The 25,276-nt window shown below is 37.7% G+C and overlaps 1 protein-coding gene across 2 annotated transcripts in view; it reads right to left on the bottom strand.

Annotated features, from left to right (window-relative positions):
- The window catches only part of LOC127067478 (uncharacterized), a 64,423-nt gene that overhangs the window by 6,698 nt on the left and 32,449 nt on the right, over positions 1-25,276 (bottom strand). For both annotated transcript variants that reach the window (XM_051002443.1, XM_051002445.1), the window contains 5 exons: positions 14,256-14,382; positions 9,751-9,886; positions 5,796-5,929; positions 1,651-1,763; positions 1,377-1,450 (listed from right to left, as the gene is read on the bottom strand). In XM_051002443.1, the coding sequence (XP_050858400.1) occupies positions 1,377-1,450; positions 1,651-1,763; positions 5,796-5,929; positions 9,751-9,886; positions 14,256-14,382 (584 nt within the window). The remainder of the gene's footprint in view (positions 1-1,376; positions 1,451-1,650; positions 1,764-5,795; positions 5,930-9,750; positions 9,887-14,255; positions 14,383-25,276) is intronic.

Genomic DNA, 25,276 nt, shown 5'->3' with positions numbered 1-25,276 from the left:
AGAAAGTGGAATTAAAACATCGAGAGGTGCGAACAGGTTTACGTATACACATTCATACGTATACACGTATCTACATGTATGCATTTTATCATCGGTTTCGAGAAAGCATCAATGGCATCGTTATACTCGGGATCGGTCAAATGCCGCGCGTATTATTTGCATTGTAATTCGACAAAGCTCTTCCCACTGGGATTTATATGCCGTGGCGTTGCATAACTAATGGCCATTTGATTATTCTTGATATGCATTCGTAACGGTTTGTACCTTTCCTACGTATAGGTATATGTATGTACATTCATATATTTACATAGACAGACACATACGAAGACTCGCACGATTCGTTGAAATCTAAATGTGTTTGCGAAAGGAACTATGATCGAACGAATCCCTCACTTCGATGAATTCATCATCGTCAATTGTCGATCGACGATCGGCGAAACGTTAACTCGTCGAATACATCTCGTATTAAATCGCGTATTAAAAAATTAAATATAGATAATGCGATTATAGATAACGCGTAAGTTAGATTAATAATTAAAGCTTTAATTAATCCTTATACGAACATTATTACGTATATATACTCCTTCTTAAAGGTATTTCTTAAAGTTGATATATACGTTGGAATACGGTACCAATTATTTTCAAGGTAATGCGCTAGACGAATGCATATAAGAGCAATGAAAACGTCAAGTCGTGCTAACGTCGCTAATTTCATGAGATTAAGCGATGCTTCTTCTCTCTAGGATGTCAGGTAATTTTACGACCGTATTTTCTCGACGAGAATGTTGGAAGATGAGAGGCGGAGGGAGGGAGAGAGATAGAGATAGAGATAGAGAAAGAGAAAGAGAGAGAGAGAGACAGAGATAAGAATAAGAAGTATCAGAGAGAGAACGAGAAAGAGAAAGAGAGAGAACGAAGGAACACTAATAAAAAGGACAAGCTTGTAGAAGACTACGGCTAATTTAAGTCGCAATTAGAGGGTAACTAACACCGGATGGACGGGACACCGTTGACGACGACCATTCTAGAGAGAAAGACGAATAAAAAGATGTAATAAAGGACAGAAAGAAAAGCAGCATGAAACGAGAGAGAAGGAAAGAGAGGGAGATAGGTATATCGCTCGGTCGCAAGTGCTTGTAAAATATTGTTTCAATTTCTTGGTGGCGCTTTTCTCACGAGAGATTTTCACGGGCGACGAATGAAACGAGCACTGCTCGAATTACCTTCTACCGAGAGACGATCTTATAGATTTGCGAATAATAAATAATATCGATATTATTTGTCTGAGTGTTTGTTTCGAGTATGGAGAAAAAGAAAAGAGAGAAAGAGATATATGTAGAGAGAGAAAGTGAAAAAAGAAAAATTAAACTACTCACCGAATACTTCCGTTGCACGCGAGTCAATGAACGAATCGTTCGTTTCTTGGCTCGATCGAACTACTGCCTCGCACCTTTGGAATAGAAAAAAACATAGAAGCGATTAGAAACCAAAAAAGAAGACGGAGAGAGAGAGAGAGAGAGAGAGAGAGAGAGAGAGAGAGAGAGAGAAAACAAAACGGTGGAAGGAAGAATAGACAAAAAGAGAGTAAAAAAAAAGAAAAAGGAAAAGAAAGAAAAAAAAATAGAAAAGGGAAAGAAAAAACAACTTTACCTGACTTTTATCTTCTCGCTCGAGAGATGATCTGGCTCGAGTTCCAGTCGGAGACTCGATATCGTCGAGATCAAGCCGTGCTGTTCGTGCCTCCGTTCCGAATCCGCTTTCACCTGGAGAACAAACGCGTGACGAGAATTTAGGAAAATTATTTTCCAAGCGGACGTGACGAGAATAGCGAAATGAAAATAATTTTGCTTTTATGGTAGGTAGGTAATAGCTAGGTAGGTATACGCCACGGACACTCTTCGTTTCGCGAGATATGGAAAATTTTCATTTTCCGCTTCGGCCCAACGAATCCTGTAAATCGTAAAATACGAACAGCTGCCTGTAACATCGATACAAGTTTGTCCATGTACATGTGCGTGTGTATCTTTGCATACATGTGTGTTTGTGTGTGAGAGATAAAGAGAGAGAGAGAGAGAAAGAGGATGTAACGTTGTTGTTAGCAATCAAATGTGAAAATGAACGGGAAATTTCCAATGTACGATTAACGGTGACGCTTTAAACGAGTAAACCGTCGAACCGAAATACAATAGATAGGTACGTGTATCCAAGTGAGAGATAGAAAATAATTAGATCAACGTTGATGTTCGACTTATCGACACACGTCAGAATACTCGCGAACCGCTTCCGAAGATATCTTACGGATATATAATATAAGAGAATGATATATTATTAAATAAAGAAAGTACAGATCTCTTCTGAGGATTTGGAAGCAAAGTAATTAAATGAATTATTATTAAATGGATCATTATTATCGATAGACCATTCCGAGACAATGACAAATTGATCGAGAATATACGAAAATATCGAAAATATATTCCCAGTTAATTTTCATATAGCTTCTGTGATTATGAATTGAATAAAAAATAAAAATGAAAGAAAAGAAACGATCAGTTTGAAAGATTAAATGACCCTTCTTTTTCTCGAATTTTTCTAATTACAGTTCCCGCCGTAATTCACTGTCTTATTTAGATTCTTCTTGATCTTAAAGCTCGGACGATCGACCGAGCATTCTAAATTTGAACTTTTCGACTCTTTAAACTCCTTCGTAATACTTATTTTCTGTCGTTCGTTCTGCATTCACGCCGTTCTAAATTTTATCATCATCTTCAGTGAGCAGCAAGGAAAAAGACCGGATACGCGAGTCTCTTCGAGCGGATAAATTTTCAAGTAACGATTGCTTTCGAAGAAAAACAGCTCGCGTAAAGCGTTTTATAAAGATTCTCACTCACTCTCTCCTTTTCCGATCTTCATTTTTATCTCTCTTTCTCTCGGCCCCCCTCCTCTTTCTCTCTCTTTCTCTTTCTCTCTTTCTCGCTTGGTAGCGTCGTAAAAATTAATTGAGGTGGAACGAGATTAGTGCTGTCGATGCGAAGAAATGGTTTCTCTGGGTGCACGTTGGTTGCGAAAGAGCTATCTTCACTTTTTTTCTGCGAACTGTTTTCACTTCCATTTATGATTTTCCATGAACAATTTAGCAAAAAAAGGAAATGAATTATCGGCTGAAAGTAGATCGATGAAAATGTTTTCAATTCGCACAAGACAATTATTTTTTCAAGCATGAGAATAAAAGCGTGCGAGTAATAAGTAGGATCGAGACAGAGAAAGAGAGAGAGAGAGAGAGAGAGAGAGAAAGAGAGACCTATTCCCCTAGATATTTTTTCATGCAATGAAAACGAAACGCAAGGAGAGTATCTATGTAATCTTTCCTCGTTAAAGATTCACTAGTATTCTTAATGGGTCCACTTGCTCGCTATAAAGCTAATCGATTCAGCTTCATTTTTTATTTATTAACCCTATATTTGAAGAAATTCTTTAACGAAGAACTTGTTAACCTCTTTTTCCTCTTACCTATCATTCTTCGTCGAAAACACACACACAAGTTATATGTGTATAGCTATATATAAAAAGGAAAAGGAAACGAGTCAGAATCCGCGAGAGGAAAACTTTTGTCTTTTTTTCCAAAGTATTCGTATTGTCTAACGTTGAAATCCAAACACACTCGCGGAAAAGATTTGGTCGTCTTTGTATCGATGTAAAAGAATGGAATACGGAGATACGAAAGGTGGACGATTACCAAGACGTAGATTGTTCTTTTGCAACGAGGTAACAATTAAAAGAAGGGCTCTCGTGCGTCACCGCTACCACGGACTTTCCTCAAGACTCTCCAAAAGCAAATTAATCTCTCTTTCTTTCTCTTTCTCTCTTCGCTAGCAGTTCCTCGGATTAATTAGAGGATTTCCCTTTCACCTTCAGGAAATTGCCTCCTTCCATCATCTCAAACGCTGCTTTTATTCTTCGAATCTACGAATATCTTATCTCTTTCTCTATCTCTCTCTCTCTCTCTTTTTTCCTCTTTCCTTTTTCCTTTTCTTTTTTTTCCTTTTTTTCCCTTCTTTTTCTTTTTTCGTTACATCAAAAAACCGAAGAAGATAAAGCGAATTCGTCCTCTTGGCACCGATCGATCGTTTTAGAATTATGATTTCAAGGTATTTTATTGAATTTAAAAAAAAGTTTAATTTCGATACTCTCTTTCGATCTTTCTTTTGTTCGTATGTTCAGACATATTGTGGGAAGGACGTTAAAATGTTGTATTAAAGTCGAATAAATATATAACGAGGGTAATATATGAATAGCTTTTCTTTCACGGTAATATTAAGCACGACACACGTTTCAAAACCGACTAAAATATCCCGTTAAAGCAGTGAAGTAATTAAAAATCTATTCGCGAGAGCGTGAAAAAATAAGCTGAGTAAGTTGAATAGCGACTTAATTTTTTATAAATTCATATTTTCTAGAGAATAATCATACTTTTTCTTGTTTGCTTTTTTTTTTTTGTTTAATCCTGCTGCTTACGATCTCGTATATATTTATATTTTTAATGTTTTAAATAAACAATTCGTTCTTGTTCTATATTTTTTTATTTCTGCCTTCTCTCTCTCTCTCTTTTTATTTTTGTTCGTAATTTTAACGAGTACCAGATGATTTAGAAAATTTATTTGTATGCTACATCGATGCCCGAAGCATTTTACGTTATCATTTCTCTCTCTTCTTTCCTTTCCATCGTATTTTTCTCCTTTTCTGTTTTCTATTTTATTCGAGCGAAACGAAACAAAATATTCGCTTTATAACTGTCTCGTCGGAACGATCCGCGCCTTGTCTCGTTAAATGACTGGCTGTATCGGTAGGGAAAAGTGGTCGATGGGTTCGTGGTTTTAATCGACGTTCTATGATAAATGATTTTTCAAATATAAGGTCAATCGAGAAAATAATTATCTTTCGATGAAATATATGCTTCATAAAAAGAGAGAGAGAAGGAGAGAGAGAGAGAGAGAGAGAGAGAGAGAAAGAGAAAGAAAGAGAGAGAGAGAGAGAGAGAGAGAGAGAGAGAGGGAGAGAGAATTACAAAATACATAAAATGAAAATAATTTATAATAATAGATACAAATATCAGCAACAATGTCAGTAGTAATCAATTTTAATATAAAACGATGTTAACAATGAAATCCCGACAATAAAAGTTGAACATAAACGGACTCTATTTGCCGAAAGAGAGAGAGAGAGAGAGAGAGAGAGAGAGAGAGAGAGAGAGAGAGAGAGAGAGAGAGAGAGAGAGAACCTTCTGCTTCCCTCCTTCTCTTCTTCATCCTACAGCTTTCGAGTTTTCCCTCGTCGACGAGGGATAACCTTTGGCGTCGACGAGCTTCATGCGCTTGAAAATTTAAGCTGCGGAAGTTCCGGAAGTATTAAAAATTAACGAGGAGAAGTCTGCGTGGAATTTATTGTTTAATCGATCGATCTTTGACGGATGGGGTATTATCATTCTCGAATTTAAAGTATTACGAATCTCTTGTTAACCAACCAAGGTGGATCTTGAAAATTTTTTTACGAGTTTATCGCGAGGGTGAAGTTTCTTCGTCGAGAACTCGTTCATCGATCCAACAATATTACTTTATCTCGTTTCTTTTTTCTTCTTCTTCTTCTTATCTTTTTTTTTGCGTGCGCGTGTGTGTGAGCGCGCGCCCGCGCGCGCGCGGCTGTGCGTGAATTTTTTTTCCTTTTTTTCTTTTTCTTCCTCCTCTTTATTTACTTCGCTCTTTTCGATACTCGTTAAAGGCAAGACGGATTTTTGTGCTCACCTGTACGCCGTTGATGAACCACTTCAGATGTGCACCGGGATGGGATCTGCCGCTGGTGCAATTCAGGGCAAGAACGTCGCCGCTAGCGTAAATCTTTTCTTCGCCCGTTATCGTGGGACTTTCTTCGGGCAGAACTGCGACAAAATTGCAAAGAATTTCCATGAAAGGCGGGAACAAGAAATTTGGGTGTCGTGTAAGATAACGAGAGAGAGAGAGAGAGAGAGAGAGAGAGAGAGAGAGAGAGAGAGAGAAATGTGGGCATATGAAAAGTAAAGAAATATCATAGATTTTTCGAGATATAATTTTGGAGATTATTATTATTATTTTTATTATTATTATTATTATTATTGTTATTATTATTATTGGTAGTTATTTTCATTAATATATATATATATATATATATATATATATATATATATATAATACTGTGAATTAATGCGAGAGTGATTCCAATTATAAATTACACAGTGATGAAGAGAAGCCATAATCCGTTTGAGCTTATAAAGTAGACAGATAATATTTTGCGAATAATCTATGAAAGCTATATATTTTTCGCGCAATGAAAAAGGATTATTCGGATTAATGGGATTCGAAATGTTAGGAATATACGTATTACACACACACACACACACACACACATATATATACATATATACCGAGATAGAGATGAGGCTATCTTTTAAAAATAAAATAGTGAATTCGTGGCAGCGAGCTGTCCTCGGTTAGTTCAAAGATTCTTTGATCTCGTATAACCAAGCATTTAAAGCTGCGCTATCGTATAAGCTCATTTTTAAAGCATGAAGGAAATTCTGTCGTTTATTAGATGTTTTATATGCGAAGAAGTTTATAAAGGCACATGTGTGTGCGCGTACGTGTGTATGTGCTCGCGCGTGTGCGTCCTTAAAAAGTAATTTCAGTCGTAGTATACATTCTTATTAACAATACTTTAGTTCTTTTGCATTTTAAATTTGACAATAAATGTCAAATTTTCGATTAAACGAAAAATGTAAATAATTGTTCCTCATATTTGATCGTTAATATATAACAAAGAAAAATCTCTCTCTCGCTCTCTCTCTCTCTCTCTCACTCTCTCTCTCTGTTTCCTTCGGTCACTAAAGTATATGTAGATTCATTATACGCTATTATACACTATACATATTTATACACGGTGTGTATACAAAATTTGCATATTCGTGAGCAGCAATCGACGTAGACCGACTAATTATTCTCGAAACGTGTCGCGCACGAGCGTGTTTTTCGATTTTTCGTAGGAAAATTTATCAACGTCGTTCTCGATGTTTCTTACGCGAGAAAAATATCGATTAAAAATCTCGATAAGAATAGATTCGCGATCGCCATATACATATATATATATATATATATATATATATATATATATACCTGGATATACCTAAGTCAATTTTATCTAAAAATAAAAATCGATATTACTACTTTCCTCTATAATTACCACTTCTTCATTTCCCATATTCTTTATCTCCTATAGTAGTTTCATTAGATTTCATAGATTTAAATCTCGTAGCTATTAGGTATAAGTTTTAGGTCAAGTTTTTAACTGAAGTTTTTCTCTCGACGTCGTTTAATCTCATTCAACTCAAGCTGGCAGAGGACGCATCAAAATTGTTCTCGACGTCGCTATCGCGATAAAAGTGCAACCTTTGGATAAGCTTCTAAAGCCTTCGTGACACCTCGCTTAGAATATTCAACGAAGCCATTCGCGACTCGCGGTTGGATTGATCCATTCAGGTTACACGTTTGCTACTTTTCCAAGAGGAGATACATGCGCTTAAAGCGGCTTAAAGGTAACCATCAAGACTAGCAGGACTGAGATTTTCCATTCGAGAATCGAGCGTTGGGATGACGACGATGTCGACGGCGATGTTGACGGCTATAACGACTACGACGACTACAACGACGACTACAACGACGACTACGACGACGATTACGACGGCTACGACGACGACGACGACGACGACGACGACGACGACGACGACGTCGTTCGATCCTCGATGCCAATCAGCCACGACGCTAATGCCCGTTAGCCGTCGGGACGGAAGGAAGGAAACAATTTGCAAACGAGAGGATAAATCGATTAAGTTCCTCTTAAACGACCGACGAACTCTTGTCTCGATAGTCACGATTCGAATTGGTCATCGGTACGATCCTCGACATCCTATAAATTTCAAAGCTTTCCTTCCAAATAATCTTTCATTATTATTTAAAGTCGTATCGACAAATAGCGACTCGATAAATATAATCTTATTTTTCAAAGTATGCTAATTGCTCTATTTACAGCACGGTGAGTGATAAAGTTCGATTGAAATTTATCGGGTCGATCGCGAAACGTTTGTACGACTAGGATGAAGGTAATATTGGGAAATTAGGGCAATGTGTAACGCGGATCATTGAAAGAGTGGGTCGTTGAAAGAGTAAAAAGGAAAGAAAAAATAGCTTGCGGACGTGCTGTGACAGAGCGGAGCGTGTTCCATCGTGAACGAACGAACGAGCGAACGACGAGGACAGAGGGCCAACCTACCCGCAGGTAATTTCCTGCGCACGAAATTTTCAACGATGCTGGTAAAGACGTGGTAACGGTGGGTACGTGGCCTATCGATCGTGCTACGGCTCAAGAAATGCGACCGGAAAAACGTACCTCGTGAAAACGAGAGATAGTTTAGGAAAGACAGGATTAGTGGTGGAAAAGAGGTAGGAGAAGGAGGAGGAGGAGGAGGAAGCTGGGGGAAGAAAAAAGAGGGAATTTTGTCGCGAATATGCACCTCGAGGAAAATTCGTACCTTTGCCCTTCGTACCCGGGCTTTTCTGCTTTAAAAATATTTTTCTCTATCTCTTTCTCTCTCTCTCTCTCTTTCTCTTTTTATACTGCTATATATATATATATATATATCTACAGCTTCTGTGTGTTTGATATTACTACTATATTTAGGTACTTACATCTCCACCGTGTTTTATTTCGATTTAAATTTTAGAAAAGATTGATATACTCCTGTTATTAAAAATACTGAATTTTTTTTATTACGGCATAATATATCGTAAAATTATGTTTTTACAAAGTTCTTACTTTTCTCGTTAGGCAAGCGAAAAAACAGAGAGAGGGAGAGAGAGAGAGAGAGAGAGAGAGGGAGAGAAAAAAGGAAGAAAAAAAAGATCATTTGATTTTGCAGCGCAACGAATAATATAGGCTAAAGTTTTCGTTCAATCGCAAAGTCGCGTGCCAAAATCGTATGTCACTCTAGCGAGTGTTAGAAACGACGTCATGCTAGTTTGTGGCAAATTTTATAATAATTCTCGCCTACTGAAAGTACCTAAGGAAAAAAAAAGAAAAAAAAAGAAAGAAAAAAGAAAAAGTTTTTAACCCAGTAAAAAGACTGATGTAAATCTACGATAACACGATATCACGCTACGTAGATATGTAGGTCGCAAATATGTCAGATGCAATATATTACATTGTAACTGTGTAGCAACGTGATTTCGTGGTTAAACCGAATCGCGTGTTGTTAATCTATGGTGAACGCGATTCAAAGTCACTTTTATGTAAAGAGTGCATAGAAATTTAGTGTCACCGCGTTATCAAACGATTCTATCCTTATTAAAATAATTAAATATAATTCGACAAGATTTGTTTTATATCTCTTTCTTAATAATTTAATAATAAATATTTATTATAATTATCTCGAGAGATAACTTTCTCTTTTTTACGAGATCCAACGATAAATCCCAAAAGGGAGGAAGTCGAAAGGATAAATACGATCCAATATTTCGAAGGATGACCAAAACGTTTGAAGATCGTAAGGATGCTTATTATGGATTATAGTTCGCTATGTTGGCAGAGTTAATCGAATTATCGTGTCGGAGGACGTGAATTTTATGATCAAAGGATTATTAATTAATACAAAGTAACGTTGAGAGAATAGCTCACCTACGACCTCCATATTGGCCTCAGCGATAACCGAGTTAAAGTTGGGTGCTTCTGCAACAACTTCGCACTTGTACCTTCCGCTGGTGTAAAGTCCAACATCTTCAAGTTGTACTCGTCTGTGGTCGGAGTATCGGTGCTGTGCAAAGAAAAGCGAAATTGGCTATTACGATTAACTCGGTTAATTATACTAATAGCTAACGATGATAAATTTTTAACGATACATTATTCCGAAACCATAAAACACTAAGGATTACACAAAGAAAAACGAAACCATTTTCTCATTCAACATTCCGCTAACTTCTTACTCGGACATTTTGATTTCACAATTTAATACTATCCGCACGGGGATGGAATCCCTAGTGGCACTAGATTTCCGAATTAATTAGTCGTCGTAAATCTAGCAATGCGCGTATAATTATAATTCCGGAGGTAGGAATAGTAATCTCTTTTTTCTCTCTCTCTCTCTCTTTTTTTATCTCTCGAGTTGAGATTAAAGTATAAGCGTCGTACTTTTGAAAAAGTTCATCCGAGAGAGGGAGAGAGAGAGAGAGAGAGAGAGAGAATATATAGGGAGGAAACTGAGCGAAACTCTCTCTCTCTCTCTCTCTCTCTCTTTCTCTTTCTTATTTTCTCTTTCGTTTGAAGAGAAAGGTTTCCTTCGAAACGGAATTTCTTTTCTCTCGAGATATTTCCGCACGAGATAACGCGTCGAAGTGGCTCGTTATCGTTTGTTCCAAGTCTTATACCATCGTATCCGAGCTAGCAAGGCGAACGCGTATTAAGACGTTAAAGTACGAGCGTGTTAATTAAATTCCACGTTTTCCGACGTATACCTACGTTTCGAATCTTCGAGATACTTGTTCAAAGTTTCTATTCTTATTACAGTTATTGTACCCGTACGTGCGGCCAACGTTCTGCGCGTTATTAAACGCAGAAACGCAATGAACTTTCCGCAAATGTAATATTACGCTATAACCTTCAAATGCTTTACACCTATTCCTACTCAACCTTAAGTTTCTATAATATTATTTTTCTATTTTATATCGCGCCTTTTTTCCTTTCCTTTCGTACTTTTGTTTGAGAATAGTTGTAAGTCGATCTCCTCTCTCTCTCTCTCTCTCTCTTTTCTGTTTCTCGTTATTTCTCTGTTTTACTCTTTGCGGAAAGTATTAGACGGACACGATAAATATAAAAAGAAAGATATATATATATATATATATATATATATATATATATATATAGAGAGAGAGAGAGAGAGAGAGAGAGAGAGAGAGATGGAGAAATATTTCTCAAAATGGAAAGCCTTGCGATCAGGTAAATGGATTATCAAGCGTTGCGATTCTATCTTTTACGAGTCATCTCTCTCTTTCTCTCTCATTTTCTTACTTTCCTATCTAGGTCTGCGTTGAAGAGGCCGCGTTTAAAGCACTTTCTGTAGAATCAAAGGAAGGAAAACTAAAACTGGATTCGTATCGGGAAAATCTTCTCTTGCTCGCGAACGACAGTATCGATTGAATCGATCTTTGACCTTAATAGCATGGAATTTTCAACGGGAATGCTTTAATCGTACACCTCCATCCAATATTTCTTATCATTGAAAAATTTCGAAGAAACGATGGATATTACCGTTTGCGAGAAATTTCAAGTGTTTACATAGATTGAAATGATTTTTGGAATCATTTTTTTCTTCTTCCAATTCAGAAAAGTTTTTGCACTTTGGTTGAGGAATTGGTTGAGATTGAGATTGAGAGAGAGAGAGAGAAAAAGAGAGAAAAGCTGTTTTTAGTGACACCTTTTGAACATCGATAAAAAGTTTCGTATCCGAATCGAGAGAAGTCTTACGAGAAGTTCTTTAGATATATCGAATAGGAAGAGCTTCAAGATTTCGTTTACAACAAGAAGATGTCTTAGAAACTTGACCAACTCACTGAGTTAGCGTTCTTGTTAATAGCGCTTCTATCTTTATGTTTTTGTCCCTCTCGTTCTTTCTCTCTTTTTCTTTTCTTCTTCTTTCTCTCTCTCTCTCTCTCTCCTTCTCTCTCTGTCTCTCTCTCTCTCCCTTTCTTATGCGCTTAACTATCCTGAAATAACTTCCGGTAACGCACTGGTAATACTATATAACTTACGTTAGTAAATCAATATAAGCGCCGCCGTAAGCTCTTCTAACGTTGCAGTTAATATCCAAAAAGAGCAAATACCGTTCCCGTGAAGCAATAAAGAACGAACGACGGTATAGGAATGTACCGATGATTGACTGTTTTTGTTTTAGAAAAGATAAAACAGAAAGAAAGAAACAAAGAAAGCAAACTTCTCCTGCGCGCGAAATTTTATCGTACCTACTCGAAATCAAATTGACTTGGACGATCGAGTTTTCTTACAAACAGTGCAAGTGTAGGATCGCTATCGTGGCGAACGACGTTTCTTGTGTTTCCAACGAAGGAAAGAGAAAGAAAAAGATAGTAGAGAGCAAGAGAGAGAGAGAGAGCGAGAGAGAGAGAGAGAGAGAGAAGACGGAAATTAGGAGGGAAGCGAAGAGGATGAAAAATGTGTGGAACCAGTCAGCTCTATGGAATCCACTTAATTTCTTGGTACTCCAATAAGTGTCACGGTATAGAACGAGAGGAGGATAAGATGGTGTATAATGTACGAGAGAGAGAGAGAGAGAGAGAGAGAGAGAGAGAAAGAGAGAAAGAGATAGAAAACTAGATAGTGTAGATTCGATATAGGGGAAAAATTTCTTTGTCGATACCGTGAGGTTGCTTGCTCGGTCGAGTTTAGATTAATAGTTAAACTCTTATCGAAGGAACACGAAAGGGATTCGACCGATTCGACTCACGTAATCCTCATTAGACGTGGACCGATCTTAAAGAGAATATGTTTCGAAAAGAAAAGGAAATTTCGCGAAAGTTGGAAAAATGAAGCGGAAACGGTCTCGTTATCGAACCAACCAGACTGCACTACTGAATTCGCAATCGCATATATAGTCGATTTTGACGATCGTTTCGATTAGATCTACGAGGCACTTTTCCATTCTCGACGTGTATGTACGTACGTATGTACGTTATTTTGATAGATCGTTAAAACGTATTCGTTTCGTCGCGTCTCTTCTAAAAGGCGACGAAAACGAGTTAAAAGTTTCGATTATCGTTTCGATAGTTGCAAGACGTTCTATACGATTTATCCGTTATACGACGTATGCCATCTATCTATCCATTGATACGAGTACGTATTCCTAAAATTGCTCTTTACTTTTTTGAGAAAAAATAGAGAAGCTGAATAAAAAGACTCGGTCGTATCTTGTGACGTCAAGTAGAATAATAAAAATGGTTTGACTGGACTGAATATAAAATTGATGATCTCGGTACACGAGCAGACTGTGTTTTACGTTTTGCATCATCCCGATGGAATTCTTTTATAGGTGCTTCGAGAAAAATTGGATCGAAATTGACTCGGTAATCTCGGGCGTGCGAAAAATGCCATTCTTCGCATGGTTGATCTTCAAAGAGTAGGATAAAGACACGAACGAACAGAGAGAGAGAGAGAAGTAAATATATATATTAATACGTATGTATATTTATATCGATGTAACGTGTATTATATTTTCTAATTATACCTTCGACTTATCGATTACCTCGAAAGTTTATTACTCCATCGTACGTAATACGATTCAGGATATTTGACCGATATCTATCAAAATACATTTTCATTGCTAATGTCATTTTCGAGAGGCATCGAAACGTTATTTTCAACGAGCCATTAAAATTTACGTCATATCGGTTTTGCACTAACTCGTTATTAACGTGTCGATGCAAACGGCGAGTCTTTCGAACGTAAATAATAAAAATTATAATAGATATAGACTGATAGATATAGATATAGATATAGATATAGATATATGTAGATACGTATATATCAACTTTGAGTAATCAGACGGAATTATTATTGTCGCTGTACCGGAGCAATATCGATAACAAAAGTTAACGATGCTATATTTGATCTCCTCTCGATACAATGTTTTAACGATTGAGTATCGATTTTTGCTGATTTATAAATGTTTCTCTCTCTCTCTCTCTCTCTCTCTCTCTCTCTCTCTCTCTCCATATATATATATTTTTTTTCTTTTATTTCCCAGAAAACTCGATCTTCCTTAAGGAATCACTATGCGCAATCGTGAAACGAAATAGGTCGTTTGTCTTCCCGTTGGAAGTCGAAGTCGCAGTATCTCTTCGTCGTTCCAAAAGCGAAAGCTGCTACTAGACACGAACAATCTCTTCTGGTGGAACGGAGGAGAGACTAGACCGACTCTACCATAATTTAAAGAGTAAATTAGACCTGCTAAATCTTCGTCGAAAGTCATGGATTTCATTCGTGAATAACCATGTATCATCTACTTCCATGTATCACGAATTGTTATAGTTCGTCATCGTTCATCTTAATTTATTCTTTTATAAATTATGAATAATTATTTGATTATATCTAATATATAAAAAATAATCTTAACTTACGTCCACTTTAATGCCCTCGACGTGATAACTATGTTGAGTAGGTTCGCTCCTTGGTACGTATCTATAGAATTCTTCGTGATCCTTGTACCACGAAAAAGAATAGAGCTTATCCGATTCTAGATCATATCTGAAACAATAAAAAAGAAAAAAAAGACCATTGTGAGTCATTAAATTCGTCCCGGACTATATGCATGCAGTCGCACGACGTTTTCCTTTATGAGAGCAACTTTATCACATTGTATTTTATCCAAAGTTGATAAGACTTTTTATACGAGTAGTAAAAAAAAAAAAAACGTTATTTTTTTTTTCATTGTTCGCCTCGTATCTAAAACGACTCTTAATTAATATTTTAAAAACACGACAACGTTCGCTCTTTGGTTACGAGCGAAACATTAAAAATATCTTTTTTAGATTACGCGTTAAAATTTTTTATTTATTTTTTATTCATTTATCCATTTATTTATTTATTTATTTATTTATTTATTTATGGTAGGAGCAATTTTTCTTGCTTATATGAGCTATCGAAATTAATACCTAAATAAAAAAAAAATTTTATCGACCACCAGCCGGGAATGTTCTTTTAACGATTCATTCGCTAGATATGAAGTTTCTTTTGTAATTGAAATTAATGAACGAAACGTCAAGTTTTATAAGAGTTTATATCGGGCAAATATATCCTTCGACAATGAAATGCTTTTAAGTTGAGTTTACAATAACGATTCGATAATAAATATTTTATATGATTGAAAAAGAAAAGAAAACGATTGAATATCGTGTTCTCATAAAATGCTTTCGAGGCAAGTATTTCATCGTACTCTCGAAATTATCGATTTCTCTGCATCATAGTGTAACGATGGCTAATTGGTAGACGAATTAATAAAAATCAAAGAGAAAAAGGAAAAATAAGGAAGTACGAATGCTTTTCGATAAATTACTTAATTGGGTTCACTGTATAGAAGTTTGCGTATTAGTTCGGCTCGATCGTTATTGATTCTTTGCTTTTGAAAATATCTCGGCCACTGGAATATCAGCTATGTTTGATGCTTCCACCTTTTAGCTTTCCTTCCTGCGTTACATTTGCAACTTCAATCCGAATTCGTCGCGTATAGATTATACGAATGTACCGATACGAGCCGCACAAATATTTTGTTTGCTTCTACAGCAGGTAGGGATCCCAGTGAACGAACGGATTTCTCCAATTAGAGAAAGAAAAAAAAAAGCGTGAGTCGTATGGAGAATTATTTTAAGGTCGATAGATAACATCGATAGTTGTTATCGTAAAATACCGTAAAACCGATGAAACAAAACAAAAATGTTTCCAATACGATCTCTTCCCTTCTTTGTTTAATCTCGACTCGAGTTTGGTCCAAATGAGAAAAAAAAAGAAAAAAAAGGGAAGAAGGAGAAAAAAAGAAAGAAAAAAAAAGAAAAGAAAAGAACGAAACACGTTGATCCCATCGTTCATTCGACGATCGTGATATCGGGCAAAAAGGAACGGACAATAGCTCGCGTGACGAGGACTTTGGACGGACTTAGAGGGGTGAGCTACAATTACTGTAATTGATCAACATCCGTGATCGAAGCACCACCCGTACCCCGTCAATTTGCTAATCGAGTCGGTCTTCCATCGACTACACGAGAAAGGACTCATGAGATTCCTCATTGGTGATTTTCAGGAACCATTTCGGAGAATGATCTTTCTGTTTCTTCTTTGTTCCTTCGTCTTTAACGATTCAACGAAATTACACTTATAAAACGATAAAATATATTCCGACCCGACGGACTCTCATTTACCGCTGTTGAATAACGCCTGATTAAATTTGTAATTAGAAGGTACGTCGTTTATAAGACAAGAATATTAATGATTAGCCGGTTAAATCTCCTAGTACGTGTCTTCATATTTTACAAAAGAATCGTGTATCGTTACGTTTAAAAATTAATTCGAAAGCGAAAGAATATGTTACATAAAGAAAAAGAAAAAAAATGAAAGAAGAAAGAAAGATTCTTCTGTTAAAGGGATATCCGATGAAAATGAGAAAAGAAAGGAAAGAAAAAAAAGAAATTGAAACCATCTCCGAAAGACTAAAGTTATCGATTATATCGCAAATATATGTTGCGAGATTATACGGGAAAACTGTGTAAATCGACTGATGGTCGCTGTTTGATTTGAAATGCAAACTTCGTGCACGATTATCAACATTGGTTGAACCAACAGGACCACCGACCAATGCTCTAATCGTTCTAATCAAGCTATTAGTCAGGCATCCCTTTCCGCCTCCAATCTCGTTTACGGTCGATACATTCGTAAGATCGTCGAGTGCAACAGGCTGTGATTATTGGATTATACATACGATCTACTGAATTATCTCATTAATTAATTAATATTCAAAAGCACGTGGTACCGTGGACCGATTCTACGAGTGGTTCATGCGTCGACATAATTAAACGCTTGTCTTAATATTCTAGATACGATAACTACGACGTACGATATATCGACGATGTTGTTATCAAAGTTTAACACGGTCGGTCTTTGATGGTCGATTTCATTGATCTTTCCTTGTTCTTGTTAGGTCGAAAGAAAAATTTCCCCAAAATCCTATCGACTCGGGGTTGTCCAATAGATTTACTTTGATCCAACGAGTACACACGAGAAGACTGGTTAGTGGTTTCCCTTTGGAGGTTGCTCTTGGTCGAAGGATAAATGGATCAGCGGAAACGTTGCCGGAATAGAAGATCGCTAGGTTGCTCTTGCCTTTGTTCGAGCAACGTCGTCGTCTTTGCACGGCCGAGAGCTATAATTTTGTTTCATCGGCCTAAAGAACCACTTTACGAAGGAAGTAGTCGAATTAACGCACGGTTTTAATCCGATAAACGCGGCTCGAATCGTCTTTCAAAAAAATCAACCGTTCACCTTTTCATTCTACACGCGATTCCTAATAAAGCCCCATCTCTTTTGCGTTTCACATAATTACATACTCGGTAACCGGCAATGCGGTTAATTTAGATCACGTTCACGGAGAAATTACCTCTATGTTATCACTATGCGAGCCCTCTATCTTTACGAGCCTTTCCAATTATCTCGATTCTTCCGAAAGGTGGTAGTAAGTTACGGTGAGATGTACGTAACATGACTAATTATACGAGTGCAGCCCATTAAATGACGAATGAACGAACGAGCGAGCGAGCGAACGAGCCAACGAACGAACGAACGATCGAACGATATGCACGAACGAAGCTTTCTTTCTTTTTTTCTTTCTTTCTATTTCTTTCTTTCTTTCTTTCTTTCTTTCTTTCTTTCTTTCTTCCTTTCTCATTCACTGATTAGTCGTAACTCGAGCGACGATGATTTTAATCATCGATGATTGACGACATATCCTAATAGTTTCCTTCCCTGAGAAATTAAAAATCGTTCGGAGATGAACCCTTTCTTCTCGCAACGGGACATGCTCGTTGATCGCGTTGTAATGGAACGGCGTTCGAATGTAACGTTACTACCTCCTCCACCACCCCCTTCTCCGTTTAGAGAAAATCGACCTCTGGCATCGAATCGATCGCTCTTGTATCTACTGCCTTTCAACGGAGATTCAATGCTCGTTACTCTTCCAGTCGCAATTATGTGCGATACGCAATGCCCCGTTTAGCGATGATAATTTCCGATAACGCACGTTCATGACCCTTTGCGCATGCCAATGTACCTATCTCGTTCGTTCCTGCAATTCGATCGCGTACCTCCCTATCTTCAACGAATATTATATGCTTCTTACGTTCGAATTAATGACACGAAAGGATCTACGATGAATATCAATCATCCCCATACACCAATATATATATATATATATATATATATATGTGTGTACATCCATATATCGCATAGGAAGGATTCGCTAATGGAATTTTCGATGGAGTTTCGATCTCGCGAAAGATTTATTGCTGTTCGTTTCGTTTCACCGATGGACACACGGTATTAATAATTTTCGCATCGTACTTCGGAGATTGTCGTTTATATTATTCAACTGTAAAGCACCATTTTGCCTACGTCGAAACGTTATATCGTAGGACGATCCTTTTCGACGATCTATTTCACAGGGATTATAATCCATCTCAAGTATGCTCGAAATTTGTAGCCCAAGTTTTTTTTTCTATATATATATATTTGCCTTGCAGCGATAGAAGGAATAATAAATTTTAATATTTGCCCGATTGATTTATCCTTCATTTGAACTCTATATATTTGTAGATGGATATTAATATAGTCGATTTTTGACAAAATGATTCGAATGTCGATCGTCGTATATTTTCTTTCAAGTTGAAATTCGCGTTTTTGTTATTATTATTGTCTATTAATAAGTTTCAAAGTTACACTTTTTAAGAATTTAATCCGATTTATCATCGATATATTTAATCGAAACGAAGATATAACGATTGTACCAAAATAACGTCACGAGCTATCCTTCTATTCGTTTACGTGACGCGTCGAACGAATTCTGAAACGTGACGGATTTCTTAGCTCACGCGAACCTGATTAACCGATGTAGGAAAATAATACACCGACTTTACGACTTTATGATTTTACTTACTGAAATTGCGTCCGCACGGCAACTTCTATTTTCACGCTCGCAAGTAATCTTCAACGATCGTAACTTCGTGCATGTGCGCCAGCGCGTTTTCTACTCAACCGGTACGAACTTTGAAAACGAGTTTCGTGAAACGACGTGAACCGTCCTCGCTATAATACACGAGTTTATCTATATAAGGATATAAAGGATGACTCAGTGTAACTATTAATATTGAAAATATTTCTCCTTTTGTAACAACAACAATAATATTTTCAAGTTTATAAACGTTCAAATATAACCAGAGAAAGAGAGAGAGATAGAGAGAGAGAGAGAGAGAGAGGGAGAAGGAGAGATCTTTATCTACGTTGTTTTCAAGAAACCATGTATCTATTTAATAACAACAACCAAGGGAATCCGTAAACCATAAGATCATAATTCCATAGAGAGAATCATGAGGATAGTTGTTCGAAGAACGCGAATGCGAGACTTGGTCGAACGGATTCAACGTGGATGCATTCGATGCGATAATGCACGCTTCGCTGCAATAATGTTCGTTGGCTACTGGTACGTCGTTGCAGCAACGTTTCGAGGATGGTCTGGCAACGCGCAACGTAGTACCCAGGGGGAGCATTCTCTGCTTCGCTTGTCGGGTGCAACCGGCTCGTTCTCGGCCTGCTTTTACGCTGGACCGAGAGAGATCGAGATTGAAGAGAGAAAGAGAGATAGAGAGATATATATAGAGAGAAAGATAGAGATAGAGATAGAGATAGAAAGAGAGAGAGAGAGAGAGAGAGAACGTTGGAAAAGGGATTGCCGCATTCGAGCGTAGGTGAACAATTTGGAGCGTTGCGTCCTGGGATTGATTTGCATCCTTCGGCTCATTTGCAGGGTCTTGTCCTTTGGGACGTCTCTTCGAGATTCCTCTTTCTCTTCTCCTTTCTACCTCCTCTCTTTCTCTCTGTCATCTATTTTCTCTTATTTTTATCACGCTTCCTTCAACCCTGTTCATCCTTGCCTCTTTCACCTCACTGAAGCTCTTTCCTAGATACGTTGGCCTGCTCGCTTGACCGTTCGACTACGTCTGACATAAGGTACGGAAAAAAGAAAAGGACAGTCGAGAGGACAAAGAGAAATGGATCATCTTAGACACATGTATACATATATAAGTATGTAAGTGGGCTAAAACAAGAGGATCCTTGTCAAGTAGACGAGGACAATTCTTGCCATTCTGACACTTACTATCACGGGAGATTGTTATTGACGAAGGAATAGTTGCGTCTTCAGCTCCTTGTTTCTTATTCCCTCGAGAAACAGTATCGAAGAGGAAGGAATAAGGAAGGAAGGAATTCTTGAACGCGTGAGGATTTCTTTGTCAGGCGGAAAGAAAAATTTCTTGCTAGGATAAAAGTAAAAAATCTCTCTCTCTCTCTCTCTCTCTCTCTCTCTCTCTATATATATATATATATATATATATATATATATATATATATCTTATTTTCTCTCTTTTCCTTTCTCTCTATCTTTTCTAAAGCCTCTCGAATTCATCCCTTTTTCTTTACTTACTCACGACTAGTGAAACTCTTTCTACTCTTTTGTACAAGATCTCTCTCGAGTTGACGAGAAGCGGTAACTCCGTGGATGAATGAGATTTGCAGATAAATGCTCGAGTATCGTGATGAGGTATCGTGAAAGCGAAAGAGAGAGAGAGAGAGAGAGAGAGAGAGAGAGGAAGAGAGCAAGGAGGAGGGATTGGGTTGAATGGGAGGTAGTATCTTGGGTATCGTAATGAAGGTATCTCCATGGAGAAATTACACGGAAGCTCAAGACCGGTCTTGATCCTCGTCTGTAAGTTCTATCAGCTGGTAAGCCGGTGGTAAACGTGATAACTCCTCCAATTCCGAACTTCTTGCGTCTTAAAAACGTATTTACTAAGTAAAACTAAGCGATACCTTTACTACGAACAATAACGAAGAGGAGGTATAAAAAATGATTTCAATTTCAAAATGATCCTGCCCAAAGTTTTATGTAAATGTTTAATCAAAATAATGGATAAAAAATTTCGAAAAAAATGAAAGAGAGAGAAAGAGTAAAGAGAAACCTAAGAAAATTCTTTGGGCGATGCAAGTTCGCGATAGGAAACTCTGAAACTCGTTGGTATCGCGATCCAGCGGCTTTGTGGTCATTGATCGAGATCTCATCGATTCGAGATGGATACCGTTGATGAGAGTCATCCTGAGGAAGGCGTTGCCGAGGAATCACCGTGCTTGAAATTGCTGCTGAGAGATTTGCGATCCGATCCTCTGGTTATATTATATCTTGCTCTTACTCGGCATATCCCGGCATAGCAGAAGGCCACGAACTTCGTTTCTCGATGCTACGAACGCTTTTCGAGCTTCGCTCGGTAGAGGGTTGGGTAGTAAGGGGGAGATAGTGGAGGTGGTGGATAGATGGGTGAAGCGACGCAACGAATAAACCAACGAGAGGACGAGAGAGAGCTGCATCAGGGACGGTAAACTAATTTGCAATTTATACCTACGTCGAGGGACCTTCTCCCTTTCCCCCCTTTCTCGCTTTTCCTCTCTTCTGTTCTCTATCTCCCTTCCAACTATTTCTATCTCTCTTCTTCTTCTTCTCGCTCTCGTTCTCTCTCTCTCTCTCTCTCTCTTTCTCTTTCTCTTTCTCTTTCGGTTCACGGTTGCTAGGGTCGCGTCCCAACGGGGATCCGCTGGATAATATTAGAAAACGACGTGTAAAGTCGTAATTCCGACCCTTCCGCATCCGGATGCGGCACGGAGGAGAAACGTCCCAGCAAGACCGTGTCTTAATTATTGAGCGATTTAATTATTGAGCTGATGAATGACATTCGCCGGGACTAATTAACGGTACACCGATGCCAACTCTCGTGCGGCAGCTCTAGCACGGTTTATCATCCGCACGACTCTTCCTTCTGAATAATTTATCATACCAACTTAACGAAACACCGAGAATCAAATGTAAATGCTACGTAATACTGGTTAGCCATATATAAAAAGTCTCTAGTCGGTTTCTTTAAAGAAGGTTTTGCGATACTCTCTAAACGTCAATTCGTGCTCGTATCGAGTGTTTGATTAATTACTAAATATTTTTTTTTTATTATTGTTATTAATGAACGAAGAAGAGAAAAAGAAAGAAAAGAAAAGAAATATTAATATCACTCGTAGCAAACGAAATATTAAGTACGTATCATTTATGATGGTTTTCCACGCGAATAAATCGAGATATAAAATATTTTTATCGAAAGGCCATGTCTGAGAAAAAGCCATCTGGCTTCCTTTACAAAGTATTCAGCTTATCCGCCAAGACTTTTTGATGCAAGGCTGTTGACGAAGACGACGACGACGACGAAGACGACGACGAAGACGACGACGAAGACGAAGACGAAGACGACAACGTTGGCTGTGGCTTCCGCATGGAAGTTTATAGGAAACATGTAAGCATATATATTTATCTATAAGTAGAGAATTCTTAAAGGAGGAAGACGATTCGACTGCTCGCGGCAAACTGGCTGATGCCGTCTTTGTAAAAATGTTTCAAGACGTTTCGGTTACGTCTAAAAGCTACATTGAAAAACTAGAAGCGCAGCAATATATATTTGGGAAAAGGGTTGAAAACGTTTCAAGAAAGGTTCGTATTACTCGTATATATATGTGTGTGTGTATGTATACTCTTGTATATTTATATGTATATATATATATATAAACTTGTATATTACATATATATACATTTTTTATATGCCTTTCGTCGATTTTTCTATCAAATCATAATACAATAGATAAAACTGTGAAGTTTTCCTCTTACGATTCCTAATCTTTTAGAAATACAACGATTTTGGAAATACCGATGAAGTAACTAGGAAAAGAAAAAGAGAGAGAGAGAGAGAGAAAGAAAAGGAGAGCATAAGAAAAGAAAGAAAATGGAGAAGAAAAAGGGTAAGAGGATAGCAAAAGGAGAAAGGAGAAAGAGTAGCGGCACTTGTTACCGTACGTGTGAAGCGAGTGAAAAGGGTGGTTGAAAGTGGGCTAAGATGACGAATAGGGTGAGACGGCCAAGTGTTTCATTTACGCGCACACGAGCCGAGCCTTTCGCTCGATTGGCGCGTATATAAAGAAGAAGGACGGGGAGAAAAAAATGCCCTGGAAGAAGAGTGGAAAGAGGTGCAAAAGAAGAAGGTGTACGAAAGGGTACTAAAAAGAGAAAGGAGAGAGTGAAAGAGAGAGAGAGAGAGAGAGAAAGAGGGGGGGTAGTAGGAGGTACGTAGTTTCGATCGAAGAGCGCAAAGGAAGGCAAATCGTTGCCACGGTGCTCTACTTTCCAAGCGATTTCTCTGGGCGAGCTTGGAAAAAGCGTGGACTCCAATTTGCCAGAGATTCGCGCTTTTCAGCATCTCGGTTACGAGGTTACGTGAAAAGCATGCTGCTACTTTGAGCACGCGATACGTTTCGAACTAGACGAAGTACGCGCTAGGGACCCTAGCTATCTTCCATTTCTCCCAACCAATCGTACCGACCCCTCTACCTTCTCCCTCCACTCCCTCTCTTTTCTACCATCGACAACGATATCGAGCACCATCGCCAATATCGATTCTTTTCCCATCGTAAAAACCAAGATAGAAATGCTATCTATGATTGTGCGCTTTGCCGATACGCAATCAGCCAAATGTACTTTCGTGTAATGGCTGCCGGTGTTGCCGTTGTCGATGAATACATTAATGCCAGAATAGGTACCTATCTATGTACCTACCTACCTACCTACCTAGCTACCTACCTACCTACCTACCTACCTACCTACCTACCTACCTACCTACCTAACGATGAAAGTATTCGCGCGAAAGTGTACCCACGTGAAAACGACTCTCTTTTTAATAAAATATTTACATATTTCTATAGGGCTATACGCGTAGATGGTCGATCGATTTTTCACTTATTTTGATTACTTTAATTTCCTCGTAACGAGACGTCGTTTCTCCACGACACGAGTTCTCGTTTCTATGTATATGAGTTCCATCGAAAAAAATCGAATTATATTTTATTTCTCAAGTTTCTGGTAAATTTCGTTTCTCTCGACATTTACTTTTCTACGATACGTGAGCCGAAAGAAAGAAGTATGAAAGCGAGGGGGGAGGGAGGGCGGGCGTATAAAATATACGCGCGAGCTTGCGAACGTTCACCGATGCGCGAAATATCTTCCGCAAAGTCTAAATGATATAAGAACAAACGTCACTTGCTTTTGCTCGGTTGAATCCAGAGAGCGTGTAAGCGGAAAGGCAGTTTCCTCTCGATTCGTCGATTCGTTTTATGTATTTCCCGAACTCTCACCGACTGGAAAATATTGTAGAAAATATAAGAGGCGTACACACAACGTGGAATGGAATAAATTTAATCTTCGAATACGGTCGAGCCTCCAATGGTTCGAGAAATGACTATCGACGTTTTTCACTATTTTTTTTTTTTTTTAATCTCCCTCCCTCACCCTTGTAACATCGTCTCTAATCTAAAACGAGCACGAAACGAGGATCGAGAAGATTTATGTATCTACCTACGGCACTCGTTGTATACGCTTAGAAGATTAAACTTTACCTCTAAATATTTCTAAATAAAAATATTTTTATTTCGATAAACGAAGATAACGACTTGTAAAATTGATATTAATTAGAATTAGTTTTTAATTATACAACGCGTCCATAAATTCATCAATTCTCTTTTAGATTCCCCGTGCGCAATAATAAAAGCTTATAATGCATAAACTCATATCATATTTGAACGTCGCAGCATATTGTATTCGAACGTTCCATAAAATTCGAGATTATTAATGAACCCACGTACGTCCAGAGAACACGCTAATGATCATATTAATTGATTTGTCGCGCGCGTTATCAAGATTTCATTTTAAAAATTGGATTTCGCCTGTCCGAACGAGCACGTAATTGTCCTCGATGCGACGAGAACGATTTAAACGGAATCATTGAACGAAAATAATTTTTTATTGCTTTCTGAAAATACAAAGTTTAATAAAATATTCGTTACAAAAAAGGAAAAAGAAAAAGAAAGTGAAAATCGAAAGGAAAAAAAAGAAACAAAAAATCCTTCTCACGACGATCAAAATATGTAATAATTACATGTTGCGAGAGTTTAAAGGACGCTCGATACATCAAAATTAATTCCGAAGTCAATACAACGACGATGAGCATCGGTCATTCAACACATATTTGGATAAACGCCCGATAGCGAAGTATTCTATTAGTCGATAGGAATTTACGATCGGTATTTCGTTAATAAAGATTCGTCAAGTCCCGTTCCGATTGAAGTGCGAATACGAAAGGAATCTTTCTCTCTTTGTTCATGGACTTAATTCCTTTCTCGTCTTCAAGGAGACTTTGATTTTCGAATAACTTTGAGAGTACAATTATTGACAAAGCAGCATGTGTTA

The sequence above is a fragment of the Vespula vulgaris genome, chromosome 11 (genome assembly GCF_905475345.1).
Source record: "Vespula vulgaris chromosome 11, iyVesVulg1.1, whole genome shotgun sequence".
Classification (NCBI taxonomy): domain Eukaryota; kingdom Metazoa; phylum Arthropoda; class Insecta; order Hymenoptera; family Vespidae; genus Vespula; species Vespula vulgaris.
Note: the sequence above shows the minus strand (reverse complement) of the source record. Positions and strands in the feature narration are given on the sequence as shown.